Consider the following 18,339-nt stretch of genomic DNA (forward strand, 5'->3'; position numbering starts at 1 on the left):
TGCTTGGCAAAGCATTGGCTTCTATAACTGATTTTTCAGTTGTTACCACATATCCTGCGTAGCGGATTCCATTTTCAACAAAACTGCTACCATCTGTGTACAATTCCCAGTCCGGATTGTCCATAGGTACATCCTTCAGATCCTCTCGACTGGAATATACATACTCAATGGTAGTCAGGCAATCATGTTCCAGTTGTCCTTCTTCCTGTATAGAACTCAAAAAGACTGCAGGATTAGTCAAATTAGTGGTTTTCAAAAGTACATCATCTTGCTCCATCAAAATTACCTGATATTTCATCATTCTGCTTGGGGAGAGCCAATGGCCCCCCTTTTGCTCTAACACTGATATCACCATATGTGGTACATATACCACCATCATCCTTCCCAGTCAATTTTTGGGCCTCCTGTATTATCATCACAGTGGTTGCTACTGCTCTCAAACAAGCAGGCCAGCCCTTACTTACAAAGTCCAATTGTTTGGAAAAGTATCCAACCGGTCGCTTCCAACTTCCCATCTTCTGAGTCAGCACTCCCAGTGCAATGTGTTGTTTCTCATGTACAAATAACTGGAAGTCTTTAGTCAGATCCGGAAGTCCCAGGGCTGGTGCTGTCATCAGGGCCTGTTTTAGATTCTTGAAAGCTCTCTGCTGATCTGGACCCCATTCAAATGGTGGACCTTTAAGAGCTTCATATAAAGGTTTAGCCAACAGACCATAGTTCATTATCCATAGCCGACACCACCCAGTCATTCCCAAGAAGGTTCTCAATTCGTGGGTATTTCTCGGCTCCGGGATACTGCAAATTGCTTCTTTGCGGTCTGTTCCCAACTGTCTTTGCCCTTGTGAGATTTCAAAACCCAGATATATCACAGTCTGTTTTGCTATCTGGGCTTTAGTTCTAGAGACTTTGTATCCGCTTAACCCCAAAAAGTTTCAAAGATCAATTGTTACCTTTATACACGCTGGTCTCTCTTCTGTCGCTATCAATATGTCGTCTACATACTGTAGGAGCAAATGTCCAGGTTTGGGACCATCTCGTTTCCACATCTCAAGTTCTTTTGCTAATTGGTTCCCAAAAATTGTTGGACTGTTCTTGAATCCTTGCGGCAATCTTGTCCATGTCAATTGTGTTTTTCGTCCTGTTTTTGGATTTTCCCACTCGAAAGTAAATAATTTTCGACTTCCTTCTTCCAGGGGTATACAAAAGAAAGCATCTTTTAAATCAAGCACTGTAAACCACTGGTGATTCTCCCCTAGAGCTGTTAAAAGTGTATATGGATTGGCCACTACAGGATGTATGTCTTTCACTATCTGATTTATCGCCCTTAGATCCTGTACTAATCTATATTCTCCTGATGGCTTTTTCACTGGTAAAATTGGAGTATTATATTCAGATTCACACTCCTCTAAGATTCCATATTCCAAAAATTTATCAATTAATTTCTTGATTCCCAATCTAGCCTCAGGTTTAACTGGATACTGCTTTAATCTCACTGGTTTCACATTTTCCTTCAGTTCTACTTTTACAGGCTGTGCCATTTTAGATTTTCCAGGTATCTCTGTGTTCCAAACTGTAGGGATCACAGCATCATCAACTTCTTGTGGCATCTCCTGAATCTTAACCTTCTCCTGTATCATCAATATTTCTCCTGTCTTTGATTCTGGTATTTTTAAAAGAATTTCTCCTCCCTCAAAAGCTATCTGTGCATTTAATTTGGATAACAAATCTCGACCCAACAAGGGTATCGGACATTCTGGCACATACAAAAATTCATGTGTAATTGCTTTATTTCCAAATTTTAAATCAGGGGGTTGAAAGAATGGTCTATTTTCCTGTTTCCCAGTCGCTCCAATTATGTTCGTTGTTTTATTTCCCAATTTCCCTTTATAAGTATTCAAAACAGAATATACTGCTCCCGTATCAACTAAAAATTCAACTTTATCATTTCCCAGCTTAATTGTAACCAGAGGTTCAGCTGGGTTCCCCTCCGGTCCCTTTCATTCATTTAAAGTCATCATTTTTGCAGCCTCTTGCTGACTTATTTGCTTTTTGGGGCAATCCCTTTTCCAATGTCCATCCTCCTTACAATATGCACACTGATTCATTCCAAGGGGTGCATTAGGTTCCCCGTTACCAAAGTTTCTAAAACTTCCTCTTCCCCGAGCTCGTCCTCTTCCTCTTGCTGCATTCCCTGTTAAGACAGCTATGAACCTACTGTCTCTAATCTTTTCTTTCTTTTCTTTTCTTTGCTCTTCTTCTTTCTCTCGATTATTATAGACTTTCCATGCTGCTTCTAACATTTTATTTAAATTTCTTGAATCCTCTCCCTCCAATTTTTGGAGTTTCCGCCTTATATCAGGCGCTGACTGTCCCATAAAAATCGAAGCCAATTGTTGTTGTTCTGCTTCCGTTTCCAATTTCAAATCAGTATATTTTCTAGCGGTTTCCTTCAATCTTTCCAAAAACACAGAGGGAGATTCATTTTTATCTTGCTTTATTTCATATAATTTAGACCAATTCAAAGCTTTCGGCATTGCATGCTTTATTTCATACAATACCTATTTTTGATATTGAGTTAACCTTCTCCTGTGTACAGGGTCATTTGGATCCCACTGGGGATCTCCCGAAGGAAAACTCTGTTCCAAAGTTCCAGAGAGCATTTCATTCATAAGTGTTGCCTCTGCTTGTGTTTTTCCAGTTTTATTACCATCTGTTTTTCAGTACTATCCAATAAATTATTCTCCCTGACTCAATACTCCTTTCCCGTGAATGTGAGGGAGAGAGATCCTGCTCCTCCCTTGGTGGGGTTATTTCTAATTCTAGTTCCATTTTATCTTCTTTTGGTACCGTACATTTAATGTATCTCTTTCCAATATCACAAGCTGAACAACAACTCTTAGTTTTCTTATTTTCTGAAGTTAATGTCATCACCAAATTGTCTCGACTAATTAACTTGCATTCTTTTTGCCAATCCGTTTTCTGTCTCAAATAAAAGAACAGATCCACATATGGCACTTTACTCCATTTACCCTCTCTCCTACAAAATAACATTAACTGTAATATAGTATTATAACTTAAAGTTCCATTCGTTGGCCATTTTTCCTGATCTTCCAAAACATACAAAGGCCACCAATGATTACAATATTCAATCATTTGACTCTTACGTAAATCATCATGTAATTCACTCCAATGTGCCAATAAACATCCCAATGGTGATGCTTTCGGTATCTTTTCATCAGTGGTTATATTTCCCATACTCTTACTCTTAAATAATTTGGCTAATGCCATTATGCTTATATATCAATTACCAAATACACCAAATATCAATTATCAATGTTCCAAATATTAATAACCAAATATCAAATACCAAATACCAAATATCAAATACCAAATACTAAATAAATGCAAATGACAATTGTCCCAGATACACAGATGTCCAACCCAGCAATAGCTTTCGCTTATGACTTACGGGCAGACGCCTAGGCTTCTACACAAACGGGTACCCTCTGAGCCCCAACCCTGCGAAGCTTTCGCCGCGCCTTACGGGCAGGCTATCCAAACAGATTCCAAAGAAGAAGTGCCTTACCCTTTCTCCAGGGAACGTTGCGAGGAGCTTTGCGAGTCGAGAGCGATGGTTCCCCCCCGAGAATCCCTCGGTGCCGGCTGGAGTTCGATCACCACTTGATCTCGTCCAGTCTCACTCGCAAGGTCCCATCTGGGTCGCCAAAACTGTTGCCGAAATCCGGAATAAAACTCCTTAACAGCAATGAGAAGTTAAGAAGCAGGCGCTCCTTTATTGCAGCGCTGGGCACACGGGGGATCGCTCCACCTATCGTGTGCACCTGTCTTGTCTAACGATACAGTTAAATACACACCTGTTATACATATTCATTAAGTTTCTGGGAAATGTTATACGTAATCATCAACTTTCCAGTAAATCATTAGCATATGTATATGTCTCTTCACGCAGGCGCAGCAAAGGTCTCTGGTGGTCTTCAGAAGCCCTCTGGTGGTCTTTCATAGTCTTCCTCACTTGTCCGCTTCTTGACCTCTTTTAGCTGATTCTGCGCAGTATGATTCTCATCACTATCTATATTAGTTTGCATAAAAATGTATACTATGTTCTCTTTTGAAATCTAACTTTTTCAATGATTGGTCTTTCAGTTATCAAGATGGGAAAGGTAGGGAGTTTCCAAGAACCAAATCTTCTTGGCTTCTTAAAAGAAAATATAAGCCAACGATAATCAGCTAAAAGTACAGTACTACACATTCTTTAAGTTCTTTATCTACTATAGTCACACACTATAACTTTATATTCCTAAGATTTTAGCTGTAATCAGATTTGATTTCTTTTAAAATGTAACATGCTGACTAGGGATATAAATTTTTTTTTAATTAATTATTAAACCTGAGTAATTTGCACATGAATCTTGAAAGAGCAGCAGATGAAATCTCTAGCCTGTTGTTAATTTTTATTAATTTTAGAGTGCTGGAAAAATCCCTGTAACCTAGGAGAAAGTTGTTCATGTGCTGATGTTCAGAAAGAGTGAATGAAATGGCGAGCTGCAGACAAATTAGCCCAAAACATCCCTGGGGGGAAAAAATAAAGGAAAAATTGATTTATCATCTGATTTAAAAAAAATAGAAGTGTAAGAATACAGCTCGTGCCATTCAGTGTAGTTTTATGGAAAATAGGTCCACTTCAAATAAACCTGATCTTGGTCTTTAAGTAAATTGCAAGTTAACTGTGAAGATAGAGTATGTCCTTGTAAGAGATTTGATCTACATCTTTTGTTCTAAAAAGAATTACATGCTATCACAAAACACATTAAGTGGATTAAAATCTGCTTTGCAAATTTCAGCCAATAAATCTTTTGCAGGAGGACCCTTATTGAACGTGAGCGTTTTTAGGAGGGCTATAAAGGAATCCAGTCCCAGGCCAGATGCCATCTAGTGTCTTTATCAATGATTTGGAAGTAAAAATATAATCACTGCTGAATAAAATGTGTGGGAAATCCAAAAATTATTGGAATGGCAATTAAAAGTAAGCTAGTCATGCAGAGAAATTTGGACCTCTGCTAGACTTAACCTGTTCAAATGACAAATGCTTTAATATAGCCAAGTGCCCATTTGTTTTATAGGAATAAAGGCGCACCTCCAGAACAAGGGGCTTTTTTCTGGAAAGCAGCAACTGAAAAATTTTCAGGATTGTAGTGGATGATGAAAAAAGAACAGCTCAGCATGATCTCCTAAAGGGCTGATGCTGTGGTAAAAAAAAGCTTATTGTAGTCTTTTTGCCTGTAGGCGCACTCTTCCCTGTCTCTTAATCATTCTTGATTTATGTATGTAGACTCTCCTGAACTTGATTCTGAAGTACTGCGTCCAATTATTCATTGCTTTTACAAAACAGAAGTTGTGGAAAATAGCTGAAAATTATTTACTGATAGAATTGGTGCTTGAGAGTGAGATTTTTAGTTTACTGAATCTGAAAAGGTTACGTTATTAGCGTATGATGGGCTCTGGTTTTAGTCTAGCAGAAAAAGGCATAATATGAACCTGTGGCTGGAAAATGGAGCTGTGCATTTAAATGTATAATAAACAATTCTAGCAGCATGACTAATGATTAAAACAACCAAGGAAGTTGATGTATTTGCTGTCTGCAGATAAAGACCAGGTGTTTTTCTGAAGAATATTTTTGTTTAAATGTGGTATTCTCTAGTCAGATACAAGTTAGGAGCAGGTGAGTGAAATGTTGTTTAAGCTGAGAAGGATTAGATTTTTGTGATCTAATAGTCCTGTCTGGTATTTATCTTTAGTAGTTAGTATTGAGCAAGTATAGTAGGTTGTCAGCATGCTCTTAAATAGAGTGGAAACTAGTTGCAGTGAAAATAGGAGGTTGTATTTTGTTAAAGGGATATTCAGGGCATAGACAATGAAGGACCAGACAAGTGTTGAGGTACTGTAGATGGCTCTGGGTTTTCCTCTTAAAATTGTGATCATATTCTCCTGGTTAAAGAAAATAAAGTTTAACTACAGAAACTATCAGAAGGGGAGAAATAGAATACATACAAATTGCTGGAAAGTGGATGAAGGCAAACATTTTCTGTACAATATTGGAAGTCTTAGTTTTTATTTGAAACAACAGCAACACTTAAAAGGAAAAAAATGTATTTTAGTGGGAGTGTTTCCTTTATCAGGAAGCAGCATGAGAACTTGTTTTAATTTCTTTAACTTCAGTACATCATATCAAAACAATAATAAGGTTTTGTTATTTCTGATTCATTGATGTTGAGTTTTATGAGGATGCTGGAGTATATTTTCCTGTTCTCCTCACCTATCAACTGGCCATAGGAGCGGGTAGTTAGTTGTTAAATATATTGTCTCTTTGGTGATTGGAGAATGATTTTTATCATAGGAACAGGAGCTGAAAAGCACAGGCATTTCACTGCAGATGGAGGAAATACACTTGTGAGGCCGATGCTTGCAAATGGTTCACGACCGTTCATTCAGTTCTGGGAAAATGCCAGAGCCTCAGTGAAAGATTTGCAAGTGTAGTGTACAGTGAGCATAAATAACTTTGTTAGGAGCCGATAATACTACTTCTAAGAAATACTAAATACATCTGTGTAATAAAACTTTTCAGCTGCTGCTGCACGAAGTACATGTTTTGACGAATGCCGTAATCCCAGCAGACTTCTGAATTAGGTGCTTGATTGGAGCTTGTGGCAGTGAGTTTGCCACAGGGTATAGTGTAAACTTCAATGTAGCTGAGCTGGTAGCTGGAGACTTGTGTTTTGCATGCTGGCTCACCTGAAGAGAACATTTCGTCTCTTATATGTCAATCATGCTTTTGTGTTGTCGCAAACATCCTCAGCCTCCTCAATTTGCTTAGTTTTCAGGGTTCATCAGTGTTTTGGCCACGGTTAGTCTTATTCTGGGTTATGTGAGCATAAGAAACTGTTGAAATTACAAAGAATTTAATATTTAACCAAGGGATTGCAGACCATAGGCTGCTGCTCGTGCCATTAGCTGGCCTCCTTTTGCCATATAATGCAGGAGTCTCATAACACTACAAAAAGTACAGTACACATTGTTCTAAAATATACGGTGGGGAAAGGGCTGAACAGTAGAGAAACAGTCTTTTTAATTGCAAATATGCTTGAGCTGAATCTTCTTTCTTTGTTTTGGTCAGTGCATAGAGTTGTGGGCTGGCAGCATTATGCACAAGACAGAGTTGTGTTCCAGAAAGATGGAATTAAAATAAGTTGTATTGTTACCGAAAAAGCCGGTCAAAGAAACTCTCTAAGACTCGATTTTGGAGTTTTAGAAAGCAGGCATTCTTTATTGCAGCGCTGGGTGCACAGGGGATTGCTCCACCTATCGTGCACAGTTACCTACAGCAAGCAAAATTTATATTGTTCCAGTCATACATATTCATATTATCATTTACATAGTGTCCACCCTTTGGTCACACGCAGTGTGGGTCATCTCTTTCTCCTAGTTAGCTGGCCTTGGCAAGTTTTAATTACAAAAACTCAGCAGAACTCAAAGCTTATCATCAGGGCCCAAGGCACATCAGGCCCGAGGCCTCCTGTCTGTTGGTGCCTCCAGCAGCGCATACCATTGACAAAGCTCAAGGTTTTTCTTATCTAATTAGTACATACCAAAATTTTGAAGTTTTCAAGCAAGCAAAAGTTTGTCACTACAGCGATACAGTAAAATTTTTCCTTCTCATGCCTTTATTCAAGGCATCAACCCCCCCCTTTTATTGAGACTTTGGACTTACAAATCCAAAGCCTCAATACCCAAACTTAATTTTCATGTACATTCGACTACAACAGCTACAGCATTGAATCATTACACAGGCTAAGATGCATACACAGATTACAATTATTGCAATAATGAATAGATTTTTCAACCAAGTCCAATTAGGTAGCCATGAGGTAAGTTTGTGCCATAACTCCTCAAATCCCCAGGACGTATTGTCCTTCGTAACTTGATGTAAGATTTTTGTTTGTTTCCAAATCTCTGCTAGATCAGTAGAAATTCTGCCACTTTGATCTACATATGTACAGCAGCTCGTATTAACAATTGTACAAACACCTCCTTGTGAAGCCAGTAGTAAGTCAAGAGCCATTCGATTTTGCATCACTACATGAGACAAACTAGATATTTCAATTTGTAATGCCTGTATGGCATCAGTGGTTCTGTTTTCAATGTCCTCTATTACAGCTGATATATTTACTATTGCCTTTTCCAATTCACTAATTCCAAGCCAAGGGATAAACCATCTGGCAAAACTGTGGAATCCTGTGGGACGATCTATAAGGGGGTTATGAACCCTCCTGGTTCATTTGAGAAAAGTTTTTACCCATCCGCTCTGTTCATGTAGCTTGTCAATTATTGTTATATTGGGGACTACGGCTCCTAATGTGCATGCTCCTTGCCAATTGGGAGGCAGTACTTTTCGAGCATGTGTTCCGCATAACCAATACCAACTGCTTCCTTCTGGGACTTGGAGGCCAAAGTGATTTGATGTATCTATATGACTTAGTGCGGGCCTCCAATATGATCCGGTCCTGTTACATCCTTGGAAACATCCTGCAAAAGTTTTGTCATTTCATTTATCAGTGTAATCTCACACCCATCATCTCCAGACTTAAGGGTGTAGAAGCTTAGAGAGTCATTACCTGGCCCATATAAGCATACAGTGGAATTTAGATTATCTTTTATCATGGTAACTTGTAACTTTCCTTCTTGTCTTTTTCCAGAGAGGCTTGGCCACCATGCATTGTCTGGATGTCCCTTACCATTTTGTGGATTGTTAAATAATGATACATTTATTGGCAGTGGCACTCCTATCAAGGGTAGGACTCGGCTTTGTCCGGAGGTTGGCATTTGGGTACAAATCCAACAATAACTTTTGCAGAGTATTCAAGTTATATTCTGTGTTAAGATTAAGTGGAAGTTCAGATCCCAAGATGATATCTGGCACACTTGCCTCATTGCTACCATAATTGTTACAGACAAAACATGAAAATCAGTCATAACTTTTTCAATTTCAGTTTAAGGGGAGACTTTTGTTCAACTGTCCATGAGGTTGGAGCCCTTTTAATCCTGGAATAATGAATCCGTGGGCCTTTCCCTTGGACCTTGACAGCTGTATAAGTAGTCAGGAGTACCTGGAATGGTCCCTTCCACTTCTCAGTCAGTGGCTCTGAATTCCACGACTTGATGTAGACCCAGTCTCCAGGTTGAAATGGATGGGCTGGTGTATCTAGTTCTAAGGGCCTGCTTGTTGTCACGTACTTCCGCAATTCCTGTAAAGTCTTTCCCAAGGACATTAAGTAATTATTCAAGTCCATTGCCCCTTTAATGTGGATTGTTCCTGGTATATGTGGGGCCTGGTAAGGCCTTCCATAAAGTAACTCATAAGGGCTCAAACTGGTTTTACCACGAGGTTGTATTCTGATTCTTAACAGCGCTAAAGGTAGCGCTTGTATCCAAGTCATTGATGTTTCCTGACATATTTTTCCAATCTGCAATTTAAGTGTATAGTTTATTCTTTCTACCTTTCCACTTGACTGTGGCCTATAAGGAATATGGAGATCCCATGTTATGGCTGAGTTTTTACTCAATTGTTTTATAACTTCAGCAACAAAATGTGGTCCTCTGTCTGAGGACATTCCTAAAGGAACACCGAACCTCGGGATAATTTCTTTTAACAAGATCTTAGTTACTTCTCTGGCTTTATTGGTGTGACAGGGAAAAGCTTCTGGCCATCCGGTAAAAGTATCAACTAGAACAAGGATGTATCTATATCCCCCTTTTCTAGGTAGTTCTGTAAAATCAATTTGCCAATAGTCTCCTGGGGAATTTCCTCCTTTTGTAACCCCCAAAATCAATTTATTGCTAGTATTTGGGTTATTTTTACAACAAATTTCACATTTTCCCATGATGGATCGGATAATTTCTGTCATTGCTCAGCTTATAACTATCTTTTGAAGATGTTTTACTAAATTTTCAGTTCCCCAATGTACTTTATTATGCTCTCGTTTAGCAATTTCTCTCATTAATGAGGGTGGGATCACTATTTGTCCTGTGGGTGTAACAGCCCACCCATCTGTTTGTTCCTGTGCCTGTAAGGCTTTTATTAATTTAACATCTTTACTATCATATTTAGGTGGTATTTCTGGTAAAGTTATTTCTTTTTCTGGTAATAATGCCATGATGTCTGTTTCTGCAGCCTCTTTGGCAGCTTCATCTGCCAATTGATTACCTATTTCTGGTGGGGTTTTTCCTGTTTGGTGGGCTTTGCAATGCATTATTGCTATCGCCGTCGGTTTTTGAATACTCTCTAATAGTTCTTGTATTTGTGCAGCATGCTTGATTTCAGTTCCTTGTGCTGATAGTAGTCCTCTTTCTTTCCAGATGGCTCCATGGGCGTGTACAACTCCAAAAGCATACTTAGAATCTGTCCAAATATTAACCTTTTTCCCTTCGCTCAGTTCCAATGCTCAGGTTAAGGCTATTAGTTCTGCCTTTTGGGCTGATGTTTTGGGAGATAAGGCTTGTGCCTCTATTATGCCATCTAAGGTTGTCACAGCGTATCCTGACGGTCTCTTCCCATCACAAACAAAACTGCTGCTGTCAGTATATAACTCCCAGTCTGGATTTTCTAACGGAACATCTTTAAGATCCGGATGGCTAGCATATATTTTCTCTACAGTTTGTAAGCAATCATGTTCTGGTGAACTCTCCACTTGATCAGTGGAGAAGAACACTGCAGGATTTACAACTGAAGCGGTCTTGAGATCGATGTCATCTTGTTCTAGTAGTACCATTTGGTATTTCAGCATACGGCTGGGGGACAACCAATGCCCCCCTTTTTGTTCTAAAACTGTGGCTACCATATGTGGTACATACACAGTAATTTCCTGAGTTTCTGTTGCAATTAAGATGTCATCTACATATTGTAATACAGTTCCTTGCACATTTTCTTTTCTCCAAATCTCTAATTCCTTCGCCAGCTGATTTCCAAAAATAGTTGGGCTATTCTTGAAGCCTTGTGGTAGAACTGTCCAAGTATATTGTGTCTTTCGCCCTGTTTCAGGATTTTCCCACTCAAAAGCAAAAAGCTCCTGACTTTTAGAGTCCAAAGGGATGCAGAAAAAGGCATCTTTCAGATCTAAAACCGTAAACCAGCTTTGTTCACTGGTGAGGGTAGTTAGTAATGTATACGGGTTTGTGACTACTGGATGTATATCTTGTACTATCTGATTTATTGCTCTAAGATTCTGGACTAAACAGTAATCTTTTCCGTTAGCTTTCTTTACTGGTAAGATAGGTGTATTGTATTTTGGCTCACATTCTACCAGCAACTTACATTTCAAGAATTTTTGAACTATTGGTACCAAGCCAGTTCTCGCTTCTAATTTCAAAGGGTATTGTTTAATTCTTACCGGTGACGATCCTGGTTTTAGATCAATTCTTACTGGTTCCGCTCTCTTAGACCTTCCTGGAACTTCTCCTGCCCAAGCGATGGGAATCACTGCATCTTCTATTTCTCGAGGTATCTTGTCCCTTTTGGGATTTGTATCCTGTAACAACAAGGCTATGGCTTCGACATATTTAGATTCTGGGATTAAAATTTCAACTTCCCCATTCTTGAATCTGATTTCAGCTTCTACCTTTTCAAGTAAATCTCTACCCAATAAAGTTTTCGGAGAATTTGGCAAATAGAAAAACTGGTGAGTAACCCATTGTTTTCCAAGTTTAAATTTCAGGGATTTGAAAAATGGCCAGGTCTCATGAGTCCCTGTCACACCAATGACATTTACGCTTTTGTTATTTAAATTTCCTTCTAGTGTATTTAAGACCGAATATGTAGCCCCAGTGTCGACTAAAAATTCTATTTCCTCATCTCCCAGCTTAGCTATAACCAGGGGTCCCACTGGGGGAGATATTCCTCCGGTCCCTATCAGTCCTCTCTCACTGCTTACTTCAAACACTTCTCTCAGCACAGCCACAAACACACTTGATTCCTTTTTCTTTTAACATTCCTAATCCTTATCTCACTTGTAAATTCCTTGCAAAAGCGGCTGCCAGTAAATCAGCCTCTTGTTGCTTTGCTCCTCTTTTTTTTTTCCTCTGCTCAGTTTTCTGCTTTTCTTCATGCTCATCGTATACAAACACAGCAACACTCAAATTATTTCTCTAAATCGGGGCCGTTTGACCCACAAGGACACTAATTGCGAGTGCATCATTAAAATTTTGTTAGCAGAGCTTGTCTGAGTCTCCAAAAAATCACTGGGATGCTCGTCAGGTCTCTGCCTGCATTCTTGCACTTTTAGTCCAATTTACCAATTTACTCTTGTTCTCCACATGCCCTAATGGCTTCTATTAAATTTCAGAGCTCTGTCTGACAAACGGCTCAGTCTCCTACATTGTTTTAGTCCCAGTTTTGATTTTTTATTTTTTTTCCTAGCCTGTTGTGCTAGTTCTGCTCAGGGAAATTTAACTCACCCTTCTCCTTTTCCAAAGCTAAAACGAGGGGATCACTAGGTGCAAGATTTATACCGCATTCCTTTTGCCACTCCGGATGTCTCCTCAAAGTAAAGAACATATCCGCATACAACACTTCATCCCACTTTCCTTCTCTCCTCAAGAATAACATTAATTATAATAAGGTGTTATAATTTAACGTACCATTCATAGGCCACTTTCCCCATCATCCAATTTATACAGTTGCCAGCATTGATTACAATACTTAATCAAATTTTCCCTTGTCGGGACCCCACCCATATTAAATATGAATAACAGAACAATTAAATGATCCAAGCAAACAAAACAAATCTGTATTTCCAATAACCAAGTTCCGATAACCAGGCACAATTATATCATTCACAACCACAGCAGTATTACCAGTCCAACTGGCCGGGGACTCTAACCCTGTACAATCACAACAGTATTACTGGTTGGGGGGACTCTAACCCCAAGCAAGCTTATTACCGGTCCAGCCGGCCGGCCGGGGACTCTAACCCCGTAGATACTCTAGAGCCGGGGACTCTAACCCGGTAGTCAGGGGACTCTAACCCCCGCAGGCACCTAGTCCAACCTCTGCGGGCTTTAGGAGCCCTCTCTCTGATGAGGCAGACAGTCCAGGGACTCTAACCCCAGACAGTCAGGGGACTCTAACCCCAAGGGAAAAGAAAGAATGCCTTCTCACCTTTCCAGGGGACTTGCCTTGAAATCTTTGGGTCCGGGGATCAGAGGTTCTCCCCGAGAAATCCTCGGTGCCGGCTGGAGGTCCAGAGATCCCACGGAGCCGTCGATGTTCAAAGGCAGGGTCCCATCTGGGGTGCCAAATTGTTACCAAAAAAGCTGGTCAAAGAAACTCTCTAAGACTCGATTTTGGAGTTTTAGAAAGCAGGCATTCTTTATTGCAGCGCTGGGTGCACGGGGGATCGCTCCACCTATCGTGCACACCGTTACCTACAGCAAGCAAAATTTATATTATTCCAGTCATACATATTCATATTATCATTTACATAGTGTCCACCCTTTGATCACGCGCAGTGTGGGTCATCTCTTTCTCCTAGTTAGCTGGCCTTGGCAAGTTTTAATTACAAAAACCCAGCAGAACTCAAAGCTTATCATCAGGGCCCAAGGCACATCAGGCCCGAGGCCTCCTGTCTGTTGGCGCCTCCAGCAGCGCATACCATTGACAAAGCTCAAGGTTTTTCTTATCTAATTAGTACATACCAAAATTTTGAAGTTTTCAAGCAAGCAAAAGTTCGTCACTACAGCAATACAGTAAAATTTTCCTTCTCCTGCCTTTGTTCAAGGCATCAGTATTGACAGCAAAGGAAGGGAAGGAAATGGAGGGAGGAACTGTGGTGGTATTCATTTTTTCATGACACAGTGTGTTGCACATAAGTGGGTGCTAGGAGAGTACATGAAACGTTTGAACTTTGCCTCAGAGTAGTAAAGTGATTTGCTCCCAGTCAGCCCTTCTGCATCCTGCTTAAATCAACAGTGTTTCATAGGAGAATCCCAATCAGATGACCACGTTCAGGGATGTACATGCTTTCAGTAGAGCTGCCCGTGGGATGGCAGATGAAATTGGCTCATGTCCATGAGGTCCTTTAAACTGGGCTGCTAGCAATGTATGCAATTAAAAATGCATAATTTCCTGGAAGAGCCGTATTCAAATGTCACATTCTAAAGGGATTCTTTGTGAATGTTTGAATAGGTCAGTGTCATGGTTTAACCCCAGCCAGCAACTAAACACCACACAGCCACTGTCCTGGTTTCAGCTGGGATAGAGTTAATTGTCTTCCTAGTAGCTGGTACGGTGCTATGTTTTGAGTTCAGTATGTGAAGAATGTTGATAACACACTGATGTTTTCAATTGTTGCTAAGTACTGTTTAGACTTAAGTCAAGGATTTTTCAGCTCCTCATGCCCAGCCAGCGAGAAAGCTGGAGGGGCACAAGAAGTTGGCACAGGACACAGCCAGGGCACCTGACCCAAACTGGCCAACGGTGTATTCCATACCATGTGATGTCCCATCCAGTATAGGAACTGGGAAGTGGGGGCGGGGAATGGCCGCTCGGGGACTAGCTGGGTGTCGGTCAGCAGGTGGTGAGCAATTGCACTGCGCATCATTTGTACATTCCAATCCTTTCATTATTGCTGTTGTCATTTTATTAGTGTTATCATTATCATTATTAGTTTCTTCTTTTCTGTTCTATTAAACTGTTCTTATCTCAACCCACGAGTTTTACTTCTTTTCCTGATTTTCTCCCCCATCCCACTGGGTGGGTGGGGAGTGAGTGAGCGGCTGCGTGGTGCTTAGTTGCTGGCTGGGGTTAAACCACGACAGCCACTTAGCTGTTATTGCCGCCCCTAGCAGAAATGCAAAGAAGGAAACACAAATGCTAGTTCACTGTATATGTCTGAATGCAAACCTGCCTCCACTGGTGATGTGAGCTGAAATGTAAAACACAGGGGTATGTGAAATGAGTGAGTGGGAATGGTGCAATGTGTTAGACTTCTGCAACAAGATTTATCAGAGCTACTCTATGGAGTCCTAAATTATGTCTGCACAAGGTATCTTTACACTGATGATATACCAACTGTCACGTTAATTACTTTCTACTGGTATATTTTTCAGTTAAACTATTGCCCAAACTGATGTAGTTACATTGGTATACCATTGTGTGTGTTCGGTAGATCAAATTTCCTGACACTTTAATTAAATTGGTACTTGATTCTGTGGAGGAGACTTTGCTGAAGTTTGACTACATGTTTTTGTCTTTTTAAGCAGAGCTGCAGCATAACTGGTTGTAATGGTAGTTTGACTTTACTTTTATCTGACCAAGATGGAATTTCTGCAGATGTCGCAGCAGTGAAGTGTGAGCATGTGTATGATTAAAATACCTCCCCCCCCCCTCTTTTTCAGCTTTCTGAAACAAAAGTCTTCACCGCTTCTTCTGTTCCAGCTGAGAATCATGTGACTCCTGGGCAAAGGTAAGCTCTTCTTCCATGGTTTCCCTATACTTTAAAAACCTTCTGCTTGGTGAATCAATGTTAGCTTGCACATATAAAATGTTGACTAAAATACAGGGCAGCCCTGGTCAGAGATTGGTCAAGCTAATTTCAAAATTGTGAAAGCCTTGCTTGCAAATCGTTGGTTTTGTGGGTTCCTGCGATACCTATTATTGACTACGGAAGTCAGCCAAACTTACCAAATCCACAAACATAATACTGAGAAGACCCTGTCTTCTGCACAAAGACTGCTTACAGGCAGGAACAAAAGTAGCTGGGAAGAAAAGTTTGCTGCTGTTGAAAAGGAAGCACTGGCTTTGCTGTCCAGAAAATGGAAAGCCTGCCCCTTGTAGATGCAGAAGTTGTTCAGAACGTAGTGCTTTGACAAATATGTTAACAGAAAAGCTTGTGTTGGCAAGAAGATGAATTTCCTGGTAAGCATCACAATTACTTGCCTTAACTGATGATATAGAGTTCAGATAGAGAACCAAAAACATAGAATCATAGAATCATAGAATCATTTTGGTTGGAAAAGACCTTCAAGATCATCGAGTCCAACCATCAACCATGCCCACTAAACCGTGTCCTGAAGTACCCTGTCCACTCGCTTTTTGAATACCTCCAGGGATGGTGACTCAACCACTTCCCTGGGCAGCCCATTCCAATGTTTGACAACCCTCTCAGTAAAAAAATTTTTCCTAATATCTAACCTAAATCTCCCTTGCCTCAACTTGAGGCCATTTCCTCTTGTCCTATCTCCAGACACCTGACAGAAGAGACCAACACCCACCTCACTACAACCCCCTTTCAGGTAGTTGTAGAGAGCAACATGGCAGTTGCTGCCTTCCTTTGCTTGCCTTTGTCTTCACCAAATGCCTGGCTGATGATGTTGTGGAATCAGTTGCCTCTGCATTAGCCTCAGGTCCCAGGAGAGCAGGTCAAAGTTGTGTGATGCAGACTTCGGTAGTTGGATAGCATGAGATCTGAAAACTAGATGGCCTAATGGTCCCAAACGTCCTGATACAGCTGTACTGCTATACTGCAGACTGCAACAAAATTTTCCTTATAACGTGGATATGACCTGGAGGAGGCATGGTGTCAGTTGGTCTACAGTTTATATTCCATTCCTTTCCTTCTTAAAGGTGATATGTTCACATGTTCATTGTTCTAATGCAAATAAATATTCTTCCAGTGGATGTCCCTCAAATTATGTTAGAAAATATTTTAGTTCATCAACTCAAAAATTCTGGTGTTTTGGTTTTGGGGTTTTTTTTGGGGGGGGGTGGGGGTGGTGGTGGTTGTTTTGGTTTTGCTTGCCATAAGAAAGGTTTGGGCATTAAGAAATCTATGCTAATGAAAGTGCTGGAAGCAGCTCTTCAGCCTAAGCCTGCAGTATATTTAGGATAAACTTAAGTCAGAATTTTTTGAGTAGATTTCTTTTATTGTCTGAATGCTTTGCTTTTCCTTGGATAAACCTGTGCTAAACATGTGGTTAGGGGTTAGTAAGCCATGCTAAATATAAGAAAATTCATGTTTCTCATCCTGCTCAGGTATGTGTGGTAGAGTAATTTTGGATATGTGCCTACTATCTGAGAAACTTAGCTTTTATTTCTGCTGCTCTTGTGACTTCCATGTCATCACACATTCACTCAATTGCTGCATGTGTGACTTTATTCTTTACTGTCCTCATACCCACCCTATACAGAGGTAGGACTTTGATCCCTTGCTCTTTTTAAAGGGATAGCGTGATATACAGAGAACGTGGATTATCAATATATATAATGGGCTTGCAGGCAGGATCCACTCAAACGTAATGTATCTTTTATGACTTTTCTCCAGTCACTTGGTTATATTAATCATATAGGTTATTTATGTGATACATGATGTTATAAATTTGATAATGTTTGAAAAGAGAGCAAAGATAATTTATATTCTAACTGTAGTGGAAGGTTTCAGCTAGCAGATTTTTACTTTCTGGCAAAAACCTCTATTCTACCTCTTTTTGTATGGCAGACAAGCAATATTTGAAAAGACTGGTTATCAGAAATAATTCTGTTGCTGGTACGGCAGCTTGCTTCAGTTTCAACGCAGCCTAATCATCATGTTTATTCCAGCCAAACTTTGCTTTTTTTTACAGCATTGATTTGGTAACACTGCTTCAAAAGCCCGTGACTTCCACCCAAGAGACAGAAGGCAACTCATTTGAGGCTCCCCAGCAGCAGACCTTTGGCCAAGCCCTAGTCTTCACAAATTCTCAGCACAGCACCCAGATGGCATCAGGAACTGGCAGCTCCAGTGCTGTAAACTCTTATTCTCCTCAAAGTCTGGTAAAATTATCTTATGCTTTCTAAGTATTTTTCATGAGTAAATATTCCAGGTTAAACAACTTTTCCAGTACTGGTCATTTCATGAGATGTTTCAGTATTTGTAAAATTCAGGTTGCTGCTTTTGCTAAATAGTTGTTTCTCAGTTTACATGAAGTATTTGTATTAATTTTTGAGTAGAGAGCAGATGCGTTTACTGCATGCTGGTTTAGGATGAAATCACTTGTTTATAGTACCAGAAAACTATGTTGTGTTATTTCCAAGCACATATCTGACTGCTTTTTGTGGAAACCTGATTATTTCTGAGTCGATTGTGAGGGCTTGAAATTGGGCACTTGTATTTATTCTCTGAAAATCAGTTCAACTATTAGTAAATACATGCTATTTTGAGATGCGTGGATTCAAGTAAATCAGTATTGTTGCAACAGTGGTGGAAGTTGTATCGGTGATAACCAGAGAGGATC

General features: G+C 40.1%; 1 protein-coding gene and 1 non-coding gene across 9 annotated transcripts in view; both read left to right on the forward strand.

Moving 5' to 3' along the window:
• The window catches only part of LOC128136139 (ubiquitin-associated protein 2-like), a 139,436-nt gene that overhangs the window by 77,984 nt on the left and 43,113 nt on the right, over positions 1–18,339 (forward strand). For all 8 annotated transcript variants that reach the window (XM_052775314.1, XM_052775311.1, XM_052775307.1 and 5 more), the window contains 2 exons: positions 15,466–15,533; positions 17,689–17,878. In XM_052775314.1, coding sequence (XP_052631274.1) covers positions 15,466–15,533; positions 17,689–17,878 — 258 coding nt within the window. The remainder of the gene's footprint in view (positions 1–15,465; positions 15,534–17,688; positions 17,879–18,339) is intronic.
• LOC128136290 (small nucleolar RNA SNORD121A) lies at positions 18,109–18,192 on the forward strand. The gene has a single exon (XR_008233318.1). It is a non-coding gene; the product is annotated as a small nucleolar RNA SNORD121A (small nucleolar RNA).

The sequence above is a fragment of the Harpia harpyja genome, chromosome W (genome assembly GCF_026419915.1).
Source record: "Harpia harpyja isolate bHarHar1 chromosome W, bHarHar1 primary haplotype, whole genome shotgun sequence".
Taxonomy (NCBI): domain Eukaryota; kingdom Metazoa; phylum Chordata; class Aves; order Accipitriformes; family Accipitridae; genus Harpia; species Harpia harpyja.